Consider the following 17120-nt stretch of genomic DNA (forward strand, 5'->3'; position numbering starts at 1 on the left):
CTTCCCCGCTATCCTTTTTCCTATCTCCTTCTCAGTGTCAGGAACTTGTCCTTCAAAAATCACCCACTGAGGAAAGCAGATTCTTCTGCAGGATGTGAAGGGAGAAGATGAGGGAAGGGGGAGTGAGAGTTTTGCCTTTCCTTTTTCAGATCAGAGCTATATAGTGTATGCCAGGATGGCAAATCAAGCTGTTGAGGACTTTCCATAGGACCCCAACCAGCTTTTTTATTTAAAAATAGTAAAAATGTTTATTTGGAAGGACTACAGAAGCTTTCCTGAGGGTTCGCTAATGAAGCTTAACTGTCCAATTTGAATGTGAGCACTAGCGCAGAATCTCAGCTGAAAGCTCCTAGTTCCCCCACACTGACTAACCTAGTGTGAATTAACACAAACACAACCTTACCCTGCTGGGGAGGAGGAGGAGGAAGGGGTAAAGGTGTTAGATACCTGCAGGCCAAATTCCCCAGAAAGTCAGCTGGAGCTTTGCTAGTGTAAGAACAGCATGACCAGACATAAACGTAAAGGGGAGAGGATGCTTAGCAAATATTTTTCACATGTTTGTGTACTGAGGGTCCTATGAAGTCTAATGAGTGCAGGAGGCAGGAACTCTATTACAGCGTAACTCTCAGATACGCTGCTTTAGTGTATCTGTAGCTGTTTCCCCCTTTGTGTCTACTTATGAAAAATAATTTTACACAGCTGCCTGATGGTGCAAAAAAGACAGTTCTAATAAGCTTTAAAGAAACATCTCACCGATTTAGGTGCACAACATCCAGTGACATGCAGTGATATTTAGCTGCCTGATCAGATGTTTTTGAAAATCCACCTGGATGCCTGTCTGTCTACGTTGGCAGCCAGTATCTCTGTAAATCTGATCTTTTTCACCTTATCTGTTACTCCATTTGGACCTCCAGGTCCCAGCCTTTGCCTCTGTCATGCAAATGTGAATTCTTTAAGTTACAGAGAAGTGCGACACGGATTTATCTTCCTAAAGGCAGGTGTCTAAGGCAATCTGTGATTTGAAACAAGCTACCTTTTCTTATTACAGGTTTAGAAGACCATGCAATTTTTGAAAGTGATTCATCTTTTTAGAAAGAACTACCTTATTAAATAAATTAAGTGTTTAGAAAACTAGAATTTTATTAAAATCAGCCACTATTGTTTTAACAAGAAACTGTAGACTATGTTGCACCTAAAGACAAATGAGTAGTGACTGGGAGCTTATGCTTTATCAAGGTAGGTTTAGAAATAGATAAAATTTGCAGATGTAGCTGATTTTGCCTGACATACACAAATGCTCTTCCAGTCTTCCTGGGCCACCTACAATGAGATCTGATGTCGTTTAGTGTGAGTTAGGTGCTGGTGAAGCAAAACAGTCAAATGTACTTGTATTTGTTAACAGTGCCCATCAAAGTGCTCTAAGAATGGCTAGATTTAAGAAATGCTGAGCTTTCCATAGATGGTTCCTAAACATTCACTGAATTAGCGGACCAGATATAGTCCAGAGAAATCTTGCTTTATTCAGATATGCAGGTTTTCATTTAATCTTAATATTCACATACTGTACTCTGTTTACTTGCCCCCAAGTGTAACAGTCTATTGGTTATGTAAACCGATGCTTACATTAAAATGTTATTTTTACATACATTTTGCTGCCGTCTGTAAACCCCAAACACATATATAATAACCACCATTACTAGAAGTCTGAGATCCAGTTAGGATGACAAAATTTTGTGATTTTTTTTTTTTGACAAAATGGCAATGTGAGTTTAAATTTTTGCATGACTGCAATACACAATTAAAAGTGAGGTAACAGTGGATTTGTTGCCTGACTCTATTAATGATTGCTTTAATATGCTATTCACTTGTTAATGATGCTATCAATTCTTTTGCTGTAAATTAGCTATTGTGAGTTTGAGGTCTTTTTGCAGTGTCTGTGTTAGGTTACAGGCGCATAAATCAAACTCCCATCTCTTTTTACATCCATAACCATAACATATGGCTTTTATTAGAAAATGTTAAGTGTCTTATAATGTCTTCTTAATGGACAGTGTTGTGCATGTGTTCATGATGAAAGCCATCTTCCTTCATGCAAAATATTAATGCATATGGCCTACGTCTCCACAGATACAAGTTAAAGAACCATATTTAACCCATGAAATATTCAGTATACACTTCAACTTTGCCCAGAATTCATGTCTCTAGTTTAACAATCCTTTAAGGAAAGAACAAGTTAGAGGTAAATCAGGGATTGAATTCTACCAGCTGTGCACATGTAATTGTGTATAAATGGTATAACAGCCACTGCCAAAAAATACCCCACCAAACCCAGATCACTTTATAAAATGCCTATTCCTAAACAAAAATGCCCAGAGAGAGTTAGACATATCCTCCTAGAATTCCAGCTTGTACATCACAAAGACTCTTAATATTGGTCACAGATTTTGGCCTCCGACCTAAAATATCTTAGTGCTTCCAAGGAAAAGGGTGTTTTAGCCTCTCTATCCTTTTCACTGGGACAGCATCATCCATTTGGCTTTTGGACCATTCCACAAAATCTTGGACAAGAGCATTGCTTTGACTTTAAATGTATTTTACTGACAGATTCCTGAGCACCAGAGAGGTCTATTCAAATCAACACCTGCTGATACTGGGCTTGATTAAAGGAAGCTAACTGAGCCTTTTGAAGGATACCCTCCAGCCTTCCTTCTCCATTTCCATGTTCCCTTGGCAGAAATCAGGGATGTGAAAGCTGCAATTCAACAGCATCATCCTTTCATCTCAGGGTAAATATTTTATTATTCCTTTAGCTCCCATGCTGTTTAAAGGAATTCATTTAAAATATTAACTTCTTTGTTCAGGGAGGAAGTCTCCAAAGGGTGTGCAAACAAGAATCTTTAGAAATGCACCAGTATATAACTCCAGGCTCTGCTCCAGCTTTCCCCATTCATTGTCTGCAGACCTGGCATCTCCCTGCTAGAGATCTCTGCTCAGACGGAAAGCCTCCAGCAGCTGCTGTTCCACCACCCATTCATGCATGACCAGCTTCCCTGTCCCTGCTCCTTGCATTTCCACCTCTCCTTCCTCCACCCGTCCAGTTTGCTCCCTAATCTGATCTCGGTTCTTTGATCCTCCTCAGGAACACTGATCATCCTCCCACACCAAAGCCCCATTCATCCCTACCGACGGCTGGCAGCAATTATACTGTAACAAAGGTACATCTAAGAGAGAGGAGTAAAACCTATCCAAACCAATTTCTTTGCAAAGGCACCATCCTTCATCTGTTTTCCTGCCTGTCAATATGGGTATCTTAGGGGTTAATCCTGCTGCTGTTCCTGAAGTAAAGGTTTTCTTTGTTTTTTACTTCAGGAGCAGAATCATGCCCTAATTAATGTAATTATCCTCATATGTAATAGCATGTAAGGTACCTGCTTGGAGGAGTCGGGTGACTAAGACCATCTTTATCCACAGCTATGCCGTGAACTGCACCAGAGTGCATTCCCTTTCCAAAACAACCGCAGGAACCAGGAGAGGAGGAGCTGTCCTTCAGTAGCCAGGCAAGAAACCTGTCGAACTGTGTCCCTTCTACATGAATGAACCCTCTCCTCTGATTAATGCTTTGCATTTCCCACAGGGGAAAAGACGGAGTGAGGGGGTAAGTGAGAAACTGAATTACCCATTCTCAGAGAGAGAAGCATGAACATAAATATTTAACAAGGTACATATGAGAAAAGAGAAAGGAACACACTCCCTTTCCAGTCCAGGCTGAGAAACTCTCTAAATCCCCTCGTCCCCCAGGGACTGCCTGCTCCCGTGGTCCTTTCTCCATCTCGTAAAGGGGAGAGAACCGTTAGCTCATAAGAGGGCTGGACAAAGTGTACTGGGGGGTGACTGACTGTAAAAATCTGTGCATGGAGGGAAATTACCTGGTATAATGGAGATCTCTCTGGCCTGTGCCTGGGACCCTGCCCCAGGCTGTGGGTTTTTGGGAGCCTGTTAGAAAATAAGGGTCTCTGGAAGCCCATACATGAGCACACGAGCTCATGCCTCCGTGTCCACTCGTGCCCCATGCATGGGACCCGCTTGAGAGTGTGAGTTATGTCCCCATGGCCCACGCATGATTTTTGTATGGCCACACACATGGATGGCTGCTCTGCTCTGACAGTGGAGGTAACCCTGACGATGCTGTGAGGAAGCAGGACTGAAGGGAGGCTCGAGTGTTTTGATGAGGGTGCCGATTGCATAGCTTACCCTTGCATATCTGGAGGAGTAGGGATCCTCAAAGAGCGCCCAGATGCGGGGCTGCCACCGTCTCCAGAAGCCCCCAGACCTGCCATCTGGGGAGTCACTAAGTGCTAGTCGTTTTGTCATCTCCAGCTCCTCTTCACCATCACCAGAGTCTCCGGTGCCATCTATGTCTCCGTCCTCAGCACTGCTATCCAGGGGCGCCCCACCAAAGCTGTCCAGAGCCTCTTCGGCGTCGCGGTGCTGCCGGTAGGTCATCCAACAGCAGGGCTCCACATCGGTCTCATCGATGCCCCAGAAGGCCAGCTCCTCCTCATACAGGGGCCCGCACACGTCCGCGGGGCAGTGCAGCTTGCCCGTGCGGTAGTAATTCAGGATGTGGGCGAAGACGCCCGGGTGCCGGTCAAAGAAAAACTCATCCGTGCGGGGGTCATAGTCGAAGTGGCTGTGGGCATCGGGTTCGGCGATCCAGGCCAGCCGAGTGCCGGGCAGGGTGCGCAGGGTGCTGCGGTAAGTCTGGTGCCTAGTCCCTCCCACGTTGATCACAATGCGGTCGCTCTCGTCGCCCTGGCCCATCTCGTCTCTTATTAGGCATGTCGCAGACTCATCCAAGCAAGCACGGCAGGCGGCAAGCCCGGCAAGGGACGGCTGCTCGGCGGCAGCCGGTGCCTAACCCGAGCCCCGATGCGGGCCCGCGGGGGGAAGGGACCCGGCCAGCACCGCTCCCCGGGGGCCGTGCCGAGGGAGGCGGGTGCCGGTGGCTCCCGGCGCTGCGCCGCCGCCGGCCGAAGTCAGGCGCTGGGGGGCCGCGGTAGCTGCAGCCGCGGCGGAGGGGCAGGGGCAGGGGGGGCCATGCCCCGGGAGTGCGGGCGCTGCGGTGCGGGGCGCGGGGACGTGCCGGAGGGGGAGGGCCCTTCCCTGGTTGGACGTGGCCAAAAGCACCGAGGGAAAAAAAAAAAAAAAAAAAAAAAAAGGGGGCGGTGGGGGTGGGGGGAGGAAAAATCGCGTCCCCGGCGCTGCCCGCAGGTGCTGGGGCTGCGGGGGCGCCGCGCTGCAGGCGGGGGGCGCCGGTGCCGGCTGCAGCCCCCCGGGTACGGCCGGGCTGTGCCCGCGCCTCGGCGGCGGTGCTGAACGGACAGCGCCGCCCTCCCGCCGCGCCGCGCTGCCGCCGGGCCGGGGGCGGGTGCGGGGAGCGCTGCCGGTGCGGGCGGCGGGACCCGCCGCGCTGCCGCTGCTCCGCCCGCTGCCGCCGCCGCTGCCGGGCGGCTCGGTGCAGCCCGCCCGCTCACCGGGCAGCGCCGCGCAGGCGCGCGCTCCCGCCCAGCCGCCGCTCGCCGGGTCCTAGCGCCGCCCGCGCCCCGAGGGCGCCGGCCCCGGCTCCCGCCCCTGTTACCGGTGCCGGACGGGGCGCCCTGTCCCGGTACCCCCGGCTGGCGGGGGAGCGCCCTCTCCTCCGCTCGCTTACCCCGCCACCGGCCTCCTCCCGTCCCCGCCGAAGGTGCCCCGCCGGAGGCCTCGCGTTCGCCGGTGCTGCCCCTCGCCCGCGCTGTGGCGGCCGGTCGCGGCGCTTCCGTCCCTCGCGGGCTGGGCCCCCTGCAGGGCAGCGTGCCAGCCCGCCCCGGGCACGGATCCCCCGTGCCCGCAGCCGGGTGCCCGGGGGCTGCGCTTCTTACCGCGCCTGGACGTGGCCCCACACACCTGCTTCGTGTCTCCATCTTTTCTGCTGTTTGTTCCCACTGTTCTCTTGTCGCTTCCCTGACACCTACCTGGGTCGGTAGGAGGCTGCAGCTTGCGTTTGTGTTGTTCATTCTTTTTTTATTCTCATTAATTCACAAGGAACGCCAAGGGAAGTTTTGTGTCTATGCAAAGACCGGTTCCTGCCCTGCGAGGAGCTCGAAGAACAGCAGGGAGACAGTTGTGTGGAAGGGAAGGAACAGAGGTATGTAGACATGTTCTTTATTTTGTTGCTGCCAACATCTTGGGAGGAGTGGGCTTATGAGAGAGCTTGGAAAGCTGAGCTGTCTTGGATGAATCATAGGAGGTCATGTCACGATGAGCGGATGAGGTGGAGAAACACCTGAGTGAAAGGTGTATGGCTGCTGGAGCACAGAAACAGTGGGAATAACGTGGTGCTCAACAGAAGAGTGTGGATCAGAGGAATGCACTTAGGCGGAGCCTCGAAGGAGGACAGAGATTTGGATGTGCCCGAACAGCAGGTGAAGAACAAGTGGAGGGCTGCCAAGGAGAGAGTGGTGTGGTCAGGTTTGTGAGAGGAGGTGTTTGGCCATCCAAAGCTTCCTTGGCTTGCAAAGAAATGTTGAATGTTTGGGATGCAGAGAAGAGAACAGTAGTTGTGGTGGGATGTACCAAAGAGGCCTGAATAGCAGATTTGCCTGTGAAAACGATGACAAACTCGTCTAGCAGGGAGTGGGGTAGAAGGAAGGCCCAGGAGCTGGGTGCTGCTGGTGTGTGACTCGTGGCAAAGGGCAGAAAAGATAGTGGAAATGAGGAGTATGTTACTGCTGTCAGCAACGAAAGAGAAAAGGGAAAGTGAGGCTAAACCAGGGCAACGCTGCACTTCACCTGGCATAAACTGGTATCAAAAACTGCAGGAAGAGGTGGCAGACAGCCACCTGAGGAGTGGGGTTGGATGGGGGCAAAAAGGCTGGTGGCAGAGGGAGAAATCTGAGAATCACAGGCACAGAAATGCTATCTAAAATCCTTCAGGATTGCCAGACAGAAGGCACAAAGGAGAAAAGGGCAGGTCTGTGAACCCAAGCCTGGTATTAAGAAAGGAAAAGAGGGTGATGACTCATTGGCAGAAATAATACAAGTGATAATTATATTGTAATTACTGTAAGGCACTACTTTTGATAGTGATAGATCCGGGGATCAATGGGAAAACACCGCAGGGTAGGTTCTGAGAGTTACAAAGGCTGAGGAAGGCAGGTGATCCTGGAAAGAGGTTTAAGGACCTGGGTGTGAATCCCAGGCCAGTGGGTCCCACTGGTCACATCTACAAGCTCTTTCCCAGCTCATTAGTTCCTGCTTCCCGTGTTACCTTACCCCACGCCAGTGATTCCTCTTTAGGAATTTCAGTATTGGGATCTAAGGTGACTGTGGGGGTGAAAGGGATACCTCACAGCTTCTGTTCCGGTTCCCCTACCTTTAGCAGTTTTAGTTTCCCTTGTCTGGGCGTCTGACGGAGGGTGGTACAGGACCTCAGAGGTTATCTGAAAGCGTATGTTAGAAGAAAAAGCTTGTTTAAAGACAGTTTTCATGGACTCGGGTGAGGAGGCCGCGGTGAAGTGATCTGTGAGGTTTCTTTGAAGATGCTAAGGCTGTAATTGATAAAGGAGCGTTGGTAGACACAGAAGAGTTGGGTATTTCAAAAGACAGATGAGAGGGCCCCAGATCAGAGGCTGATAGGCAAGCGGGGGCTGTGAGATCTGGAGTGAGATAGCTGCTGAAGTGAGAAGCTCTCTTAGAAATATAAATTGGAACATGATGTTTATACAATATTTTGGTGTGGAAAATGAAAGATAACATTATGTTTGAAGCTTAAAGTTTAAGAGGGAAAGTATTAGAAAATAATGTCTTTATTAAATGAGGCTCGTGGCACAAAATAGCTATATGTTAAGACACAAAGACTTTGCTTTGCACTGTAGATTACAGCATGATTTGCATTTGTGTAGTTATAGTTGATACCACCAGGTAGTTGCTGATTCACACAAAATGAACATTTTAAAGTCAGTCCAGCAGGTGCTACGTATCAGCAAAGTTTTGCTTTAAGCCTGCCATATAGCAATATAAAATTCCGGTGTAATTTTAAAAATTAGTTTTCTGTAATTGGAAGTGTTTGGACTAGGATGGACAAAACCAAATAATTTTCAAAGATCTAATTTGCAGATAAATAATTTCCACAGAAGTTTGGTTAACCCCAAACTGTACAGTGGCACTTCTGCCTCCTTAGTCACACTGAAAAGTAACGGTATTGTAAGGATTTTTTAGTTCTGGTTTATATTTGACATCTTTGAAGATTCTCTTTAGCTGCAGAATAACTGTCTGTGCAGACTTGACATCTCAAACTAGAAGCTTCCACCTTCAGGTGCTGGGCTGCTGAAGGACCTCCCCTCACTCTGCAAAGACTTCCAAGGCCATAATGAGATTCTGTAATCCCCTCTGTGTGTGAGATGAACGTGCAAACGAATTTGCCCCAATCAGATGTACTCACATCCAGTCTTTTTGGTTTCAGTCTGGCTGCGTGTCTCTTCTATGCCTTTAGACTCACCTTAGAGGCAATACAGTAATTTGCAGAAGGAGGATCATGTATTTGGTCACTCGTATAACACCATCGACTTCAGTGGAGTTAAAGAATGAACAAGTGAAAGCTTAGGTCCCTTGTCAGTGAACGGAGAGCAGTCTCTATACTTCCCTGATGGGTGGCTTCCCTGCACTGGAGGGAGAAGTTAGGCAGGGAGGACTTAATGTGAAGGTAGACATGTAAATCCAGGAATTACCTAGTTTTTCTGTGATATCTCTTGTCATTTAAGTAATTTACCTTACTAAGTTTGACTTGCTAAAAAGAGCTAAACCAGCTCTAAAAGCGCTGGGAGACCTCTGTGGGAGGCATGGATTTGGCAGATTGTTCAGACAGGTCACAGTCTGTTTGAAAAAGGATTTCTGGTGCAGCAGCAGCAGGCAATGTTATCAAAAATTCTTAAAATGCATTAAAAGACGTTAGTCTCGGAATTACATTTTGTTTCCTGGGCTGAGAGATTCTGATGATCGTCTGCCTTGAGCTGGGGCTGACCAAACCCTGGCACTGCTGGGGAAAACCAGCTGCAGAGTTTGGAAAGGCATTTCTGCAGGTCACCCTTGCGGGAGCCTTCAGGGAGACCAGGCTATGTGTGCACTTTGAGCAGTCCTGTTCAAGTCATTGGGTCTGCTTATAACCTTAGCTGTTCTTCTGGATCAACATTTTTAGTGGTGACAGTGGAAGAATAGCCTTAAGCCATAGACCTATTTTTTGTTTTTAAACTACTGTGTAACAGAAAAAGAGAGTGAGTCCCCTTACTAATTTTATCCGTTGTGTTAGGTCACCCCACTGCCTCCTGCATTCTGATGACACAGGACGAGTAAGTCCTTTTGTCTCTGTATCTGTTGTCTTGGGATCACCTTGGTTGCCTTATGCTTCAGCATCCCCAGGGTAATAATATATGATGAAAGGTAGGTTATCTTTCAGACAGCAGTCTAAATTCTGTCTACAAAGGAAAATATAGCTTGTGGGCTCACATGCTTTTCGTTTGTTATTCCCCCTGCTCTCTACTTACATTTTGGCCGAGAACTGCAGTGATTTCTAAGCTAACTCAAAGCAGCTTTGTTCTCAGTGTGGGAGATGGCTGAGCATATATTTCCTAATATTCCTAAAGTGATATTTTTCATAACTTTGGAGTGAAATTGTAACCTTTTTTTTTCTTCCTTTTTTTTTTTCTGGTATTTTGCAATGCCTGAATGCTATAATTCCGCTTGTGCTCCTTTATATTAAATTCATGACAACTCAACAGTGTTTCAATGCAGTTCTTTATCAGTTTTAGATTACATCATGCTGTGAATTGCTCTATCTGTTAATATTGATCCTTGTAAATCATTTGGTTTGAGGTCTTCAAATGGAAAGCTGTGATGCACTTCAGCATGTGGTATACTTGCTTTGTCCTTGAAAATCATTGAAAAACAAAGCAAGCTGCAATTGTATAGATGATATTACTTTTCTGAAAGGTTATATTTACCCCTTTGAACTGCCAATAGCTGGTCAAAAGCCTTCCATGGAAAGAATGAGAATGGAGAAGAAAATAGTTGGTTGGTGCTTGATGTTAAGTCTTAGAGGTGCTGCACGTCTGAAGAGCTGTGTAGCCCAAAGCCTGATCCAAAGAAGTCATGCCGCTTTTAATGAGAGTAGCCAGAGTAGCAGACATTATGACTGAATGCTAGTTCCTGTACTTTTACCTATCTAGATATTTTTTTCTTAATTACCTAAGTTTTGCTTGAATATGAACTTCCTTTTCTTCCATGTTCTTCAACTGTTGCATGGCTTTGCTGGGAGCTGAGAGACACTTGCTACCCTCTGCCTGCTGGGTTGCCTTTTGTTCGTCCATTTATAACAGGCTAACATTTGGCTGTGAGCAAAGGTTCTTTTTGTTTTGCAAATCCCTTTAGGATCCTTCAGAAAGTGCTGATGTAGAAACTTCACTGTTGCACAGATGCATATTGAACTGTGAGATAAGTGGAAGTTGCTCTGGAAACAAATGGAAGTAATGTTGTGATATGTTAGAGATTGTCATTGGTCTTTACTCACTCTGTTAACTAAGAGAAACTCCCACTCGAATCTCCTTGGTTTTGCTGAAAATTTATGGGAGATGGAACTGAGTAAATACGATGACTGAGATGGTGCACAGGAACAAGGCGAGGTGCTGGAAGGAGTGTTCTGCTTCTTGTTGAAGGACTAGGAGGGTTTCCAAACTGTCTTTCCTGGAGGGAAAGAGACAGTTGCTTCTTCCTGGCAAAAGGAGCAGTAAACATTGCAAATAACTGTTGGGTTGTCTGTCTTACACCCAGCACCTGCCTGAATCCAGCATGTAGGGTCAGGCTGGGTCAGGCACCGTGCTTCTCTTGGAGCACATATATTGATCTGAAGCGGTGTGAGTTTCTGGACATCCTTTAGTCAAGGCTGTAGTGAAAGCGTCAGGATTTGTCTTAGATGAGGTATTCCCCAAAACAGAAATAATTGCTCCTCAAGAAATCATGGGGCTAAGTCACTGCAAAATCTGCTTCAAGTAACTGAAATTGGGCATACAGCTTGGCTAATGTACACCTTTGTTACAATGTATAGTCATAGGAAGGGTATAGATTTGTCTCTTCTTGCTGATCTAGGCATGATCCAGCAAAAGAAGCAGCTGGTGACAAGGAAAATTCCACTTGTACAATTGCAAGATTGATGTCATGGGTAACAAAAACATGCTTATGGAAGCTGCGAAATATGCGTTACTGTGCACTGAGTGCAGTCATGCTGAAGACTGTAAATCTAAATTTCTGAAAGAGTAAATGAGCGCACGTAGATCTGAACTTTGTAACTCCTACCATGTACGATAACTAGAGTTTCAGAAATGGCTGTTTATTATTTGGCTTTATTTTATTAGATTATTTGGTCTGGGGAGTCCTAAAAGGTCCTTGACTTTCTGAGACTGGCCTAGTCAGCTTTTTCTAAAAACAAAACTCAAGTAATGCTGTCACTACGTTTTTAAAATCTCAGCCAATTTGCAGGTGCATGAACATAGCAACAGACACAAACACGTAGATACAGACATATGTATTTCACTTATACTATATACAGAATACAGAACAAGAGGTGCTAGTCTTTTCTTGAACAAGGCATGCAGCTCTTGGTGTCTCAAGCGTATCTCTTACAGTTAACCACAAAAAAAAAAAAATTAGGATCTTTTCCTGACTGAGGAGTACAGAGCACGCTCCGTTTTATACAATACATGTGCTTACCTATCAGCTGACTATTTCTCTAACACATCAAAATAATGAGAACATTTCTGCTCCTTTTTTTTCTTTAACTGAAATAAGAACTTTATTTTTGTTGAATGATTCACTTTCCACAACTGTTATTACTTCTCCAGCCTACTCTGAGTTTGCAATGCTGACTGAAATGTTCTCAGACAAGCAGATGGGAAAATGGTCTGTAAATCTTTATTGTTATAAACAGTTTGTAAGACTTCGGATGTTGAAAGGTAAGAGTAGTTCAAATAAATCTCAACAGTGCTGACTCAAAGGTGTAAAGCATTGCTTAAATCCCTTGATTAACCCAGCTTCTCAATATTTGACATGAATCAATAACTCTGAGGTGTCTTTGCTGTTCTCTAGCTTTGTAAATATTTACGCAGCCAGTCCCATGAAATATGACATTTAATCCCATTGAAATAATTCTTTGTATGCTGCATATGAAGAGGTATAAAGTATAATAGTTCCAGTGATGCTAGTTAAATAATTGGCACTAAGGATGAAATCTGCAGCATTTCTTTTGTCAGTAAGCAGGATTTATACAGTCTAAGTGTGAGTGAATGGAAAGCAAATCCCACCTTCTGTTGCAAATCTTGGGCCAGCTGCTCAGAACACAGATTTCCTGATCCTGGCTTGTGCCTGGCCCCGTGGCTCAGCATTAACAGCAGCCTTGTGTTCCAGTTAAATGAGGTGTTGAGAGCTAGATCAAGGCAATAGTGAAAGGATGGCACCTCTGTTAGCTTGTCCTCAGCCTTCCCTTTCTGGGATGCACTGTAATGAATGGTCTGTGCACACCAGGGAACAGAATGATGTTCTACCCAGAGTTTGCAGGATCTGGGAAAGCCTTCTGTAGGAATCTCAGTGCAAAAGGGTTGTACCAGCCCTCCAAATTGTGGCTGGGATTCCTGCTAACACACAAGATTGGCAGCAGGTTTGTGTTTGAACAGTTTAGCTTAAGAAGCACAGTGTGGTGTGCTTGTTCCTAAGACACCGCACTTTTAGTCATTGTTTACTGGTTCAGTCTGATTTAGCTGTGGATTCTGCCAGGTTTTGCAGTTGTATGCCTTGCCTCTAGGTATTCCAGAAGAAGAAGGGGTTAGGGAATAACGAGGAAGCAGAGAAAGATCATAGTGGCACAAGATATTCAGAGTTGGCCAACAAAAATTCAGAAGTGGGCTTTCCTTCAGATATGCTCTGCTCTCATGCAAAATTGGACCTTCCTGTGCTTCTAGGATGGATTCCTGTCCTATAAGAGAGCCTACAATAGTATGCTCATTGGCTTTCCTATGAAGGCGTGAGAGAAAAGGGGTGCCCAGTTCTCAAATCCATAAAAAGGGCCTTCTTTCTATGGAATTCTTCAGAGAGTAATAAAAAAATAAAATAAATTTCTACAAGTTCTTTTAAAATTGTTCTCTAGTTTATGGGCATCCTGCCTGTTCAAAAGTGGAGAAAGATTGCACTCCGTGTTACATATTTAAAAGTATTTTAGCTACTTACTTGCTCTATCATGCCAAACCCCTTAGGAAGCCTTCAGTATATGAAAAGTTCTTCATGCACAAGTACTGCAGTGGTGCTGCAGTTCCAGTTCTGTAGCCCAGTTTGACCAGTGCATAACCCAAGCAGAGCTGTATGCTCAAAAGGACAGTGCACCACAGAAAAGGTGATGTGGGAATTCGATGAAATTACTGTTAAATTTTCCTGAGTGTATGTTTATACAGCCCTTAGGAGGTGTTTTGGCCTGTGATTTGCCTAGCTATCCACAAATACATATAATTCTGCTTGAGACAAAATCCAGATGATTGTATTTGGATTGCTTAATAGATTCTTCTTTGGCTTTGTTTCCATGTTATGTTATATTGCTTGTCTTCCTGACTATTTCTCCCCTCCCAAGTGAAGACTGAGTAGGATCTGCCAAACACATATTTAGGGATGTACTTTGAGGTACTTTGGGAGAAAAAAATTACGTTTGTGCACCAAGGTTTGCATTTTCAGCCACACCTGTCTGAAGGCCCAAGACGTTTGAAGAGGATTTGGTCCGTTTGGAAATCAGGCTAGAGATGGTATATCAAAATATTAATTAAAACTTTCAGAGCTGAAAATATGAAACTAAGTATCTTAGTTAAGAAAAAGCAAAATCCTTTCGTTCATTCTGGCCAATTAATGTTAGTCTTTAGATAACAAGTTGACAAGTACATAAATAGCAGTGGGACAAATGTGCATAGACATTTGCTCATCCAGCCAGAGTTCCTGAAGTTCAGCTGCAAGTCTGGCAACATAACCACTGGTGTCTAAAATAGAAGATATGGAAATAGACATTTGTTTGTTTGTGGTGTGTTTTTTTTTAATCTCTCTACATTGTGTGGTTACCACAAAAACAAACAAAAAAAGGCCATGGGTAATGGTTGTGGTCATAAAGTGCTTGAAGGGCATATGCCTTTACTCACCACAAAAGAAAGGCATGTCAAAGATATGTTGCTTCAGCTAGAAAACATACATGCAGGAATTGCTACATACCTAGCAGCTGTGAGGATTAATGAAGTTATCTGATAAATCTTTTCTGTATCTCTTTTTAATAATAATTTGTACTTGAAAGAAGGTATAACATTTTGTCATCTACTTCTGAGGAATAGCTTTTTTTTTTTCCTTCTGCCTTTGATGGACAGCAGAACTCAGAATTCTTATTACAAAAAAAAGGCCAGAGAGCAGACGAGGTGAAGTGGCAGATTCAGGTAAAACATGAGCAGCCAGCTTACAACAAGCAAGTTCAGTGCGTGACAATCTTCCTGCTCTTCCCTAGGGACTAAGCAGAACCATTCAAGATGGAGCAGATGGAAACAGCTGCCAACAGATGAGCCCTGGAAAGGATTCAAGCCACAGTACTTGCTGGAACTTGGGAGTTCGTGATGGCCTGAGCTTACCCAACGACAGGTATCTAAGATTTGGAACCAGTCAGCTACCAGTCAGTTCTTAGCTATGAGGACAAAAAACCCCAACCCTGTTTGGAACAACAGAAATGTACAGGGCATTCTCTGAACAGGCCACCAGAGCTTATTTCTCAGAGAAGTCCTATAGTGAGAGGAATCTTTAAGATGTGGTTGCTTGTAGTACTAAAGAGAAAACAACACTGCTGATGTATTTTTCATGAATGTGCCTATCCCATAATTCATTCACTCAAAATGGTGGTTCCTCTTGACCTTGAGCTAAGATTTAACAGGTGGGGAAAAGATAAATTTAGGAAATCCAGTGATGCAATGCTGATACTTTTATGTCTTCTTGCATATTTCCTAGCATACCATGAAGAATAATAAATGGTGAAAGCTAAAGTGTCCTTGGCAAACAAACAAACAAAATAGCACCCTGTGATATTTTTACTTTTGCTTCCCCTCACCACACACACTTTTTACTCCCACAGAGCTTGAAATATTAACCCAGCATGTTAATTTGTTTCTTCCAGAGTTGCCCTGGCCATTGGATTTAACTTCTCTCTTGGAAGTACTTCAAACCAAATGGCTGGCTCCATCTCTAGCTTTGTTAATTAGGCACATTACTTTGTTGCTTTTTTCATATCGTTTAATGTAATTGGCATTTGTGAAGCTTTTGAAAGGCATGTTTGGGACTACATGTTGTGCAGCTGGCTTTAAACTGCAAGCTGTTTCAAGTGTCTAGTTCTGTAGAGGACAGCCTTTGAGAGCGTAGCGCATGTGTGCCCAGCACATACCACGCTTCCTTTCCAAAAGGAACAGTGACTGGTGTGGCAGATGTGCCTCCCTGCATACAGTTGTATTTCTATGGTATGTCTGTAATGGGAGCATCATCTGCCCCGTTTGAAGAACAGGACTCCCTCTACAAGCTGTTGTATGTTTTGCTCAAAGATGGTCTTCAGCCTAACCACCCTTAGGCAACCCATAGGGACACCTTGCCATATAGGCACAAAATCTCCTCGTTCTTCATATAGAAGTGCATCTTTAAAAGCCATGAATTTGGACTTGCTGGGCTAGGGGCGCCAGTTTTGTGTCAACTGCCAATAAGATTGATGACTTTACACTAGGTAAAATTTCAGCTCATTAATTTCATTTGTCTTAGTGTGAAATGATACTCTGTATCTGAACTGAGCAAGAGTTAGACATAAAAGTTCAGGAAAAAAGGTAAATACATAGGTAGTAAAGAATTTATTCCCGAGTCCTCTTTTTCATAGAAATGCTGCCCTCCAGTGGTCTGGCAAAAAAGCAAACATAGTGCTTATGGATTCCATAAGGGGATTTCCACTGCACTGCAGCAAGGAGCAATCACCTGTACCTCTTCGTGTCACAGGCACACGGGTTGGCTACACTCCAGCCTCAAGAAACCCGCAGGTGGCCTACACAAAGTAAAGACATTCGTAACAAAAAGGTATTGCTGTACCAGCACAGGCCCCCTGACTCTCTTCTCGAAACAACCGACTGAAAATAAATAACTCTTTCTCACAGATGGCAGGATCGTAATAGTCTGCCCCACAGCCACAGCTGAAAGCCCTGGCATCCCGTCATGGCAGCCAAGTGCATTTACTTTAGGATTCAGAAGCAAAGCATCAGTGTGAAAGGAAGGAATGTGGCATGGCCAAAGTGTAAGGTAAGACCTTTCGCTTGCTTACCTTTCCCTTGTGTGGCTTCAAATGATCTTTCCAAACATGCAGGATTGTTTCCGAGCTTGTCCTGTGCTACACCTGCATGTTAGGTGGGGGGTTACCATGCATGCCGAGATATTTGTGCCCTACTGAGGGATTTGGCCACCGGAGACTCGCATCATGGTCCCGCTGTCATCTCCTGCTCCTGTGCATCTGCCCACCTGACTTGTGGTAAGCAACCATGTCCCCCCCAAAACATCATGCGCAGCACAGGCCATGCACAGGCCTTCTGTTTTCTCTCCTCTTTTGTCTTTCTTTTTTTACTTAAAACAAAGGAAAATAGAGTGATACCCCAACATTTGTGCCATAAAAAAACCCCATACTATTCCTACATTTTTTTCTCTCTGTTTCTGTAGAGGGTTCTTGGTAGGGAAGAGCTTGGCTTTTCCAATATATTTTTCCTGCTGTTCCTAGTGTATGGGGCTGCAGCTGCTTATTTCTGCTGTTTCCCCACCAACAAATTTTCCATCACAGAAAGATGAGGAAAGGGAGCACTGAAGTCACCAGGAGAACATTTCAGCAAGAACGGCAGTTTCTGTCGTAGCCAGCAGATGTTGCTCTTGGACCAAAAACCGGCCCAAGGTCAGTTGGGGTGGGTGGGAAGGGCTGGACTTCGGAGGGTTTGAACAGTTCCAGGATTTTATCCAGA

The 17120-nt window shown here is 45.2% G+C and overlaps 1 protein-coding gene and 1 long non-coding RNA gene across 5 annotated transcripts in view; one reads left to right on the forward strand and one right to left on the reverse strand.

Moving 5' to 3' along the window:
* KCNC1 (potassium voltage-gated channel subfamily C member 1) overlaps positions 1–5178 on the reverse strand; it is a 130551-nt gene extending 125373 nt beyond the window's left edge. For all 4 annotated transcript variants that reach the window (XM_055813837.1, XM_055813838.1, XM_005236288.4 and 1 more), the window contains exon 1: positions 4252–5178. In XM_055813837.1, coding sequence (XP_055669812.1) covers positions 4252–4821 — 570 coding nt within the window. In that variant the 5' untranslated portion in view covers positions 4822–5178. The remainder of the gene's footprint in view (positions 1–4251) is intronic.
* LOC129785132 (uncharacterized) lies at positions 4378–17053 on the forward strand. The gene is made up of 6 exons (XR_008748741.1): positions 4378–4494; positions 6082–6184; positions 14606–14736; positions 16275–16416; positions 16481–16642; positions 16946–17053. It is a non-coding gene; the product is annotated as an uncharacterized LOC129785132 (long non-coding RNA).
* Positions 17054–17120: the final 67 nt, after the last annotated feature.

This window comes from Falco peregrinus, chromosome 9, assembly GCF_023634155.1.
Source record: "Falco peregrinus isolate bFalPer1 chromosome 9, bFalPer1.pri, whole genome shotgun sequence".
Lineage (NCBI taxonomy): Eukaryota > Metazoa > Chordata > Aves > Falconiformes > Falconidae > Falco > Falco peregrinus.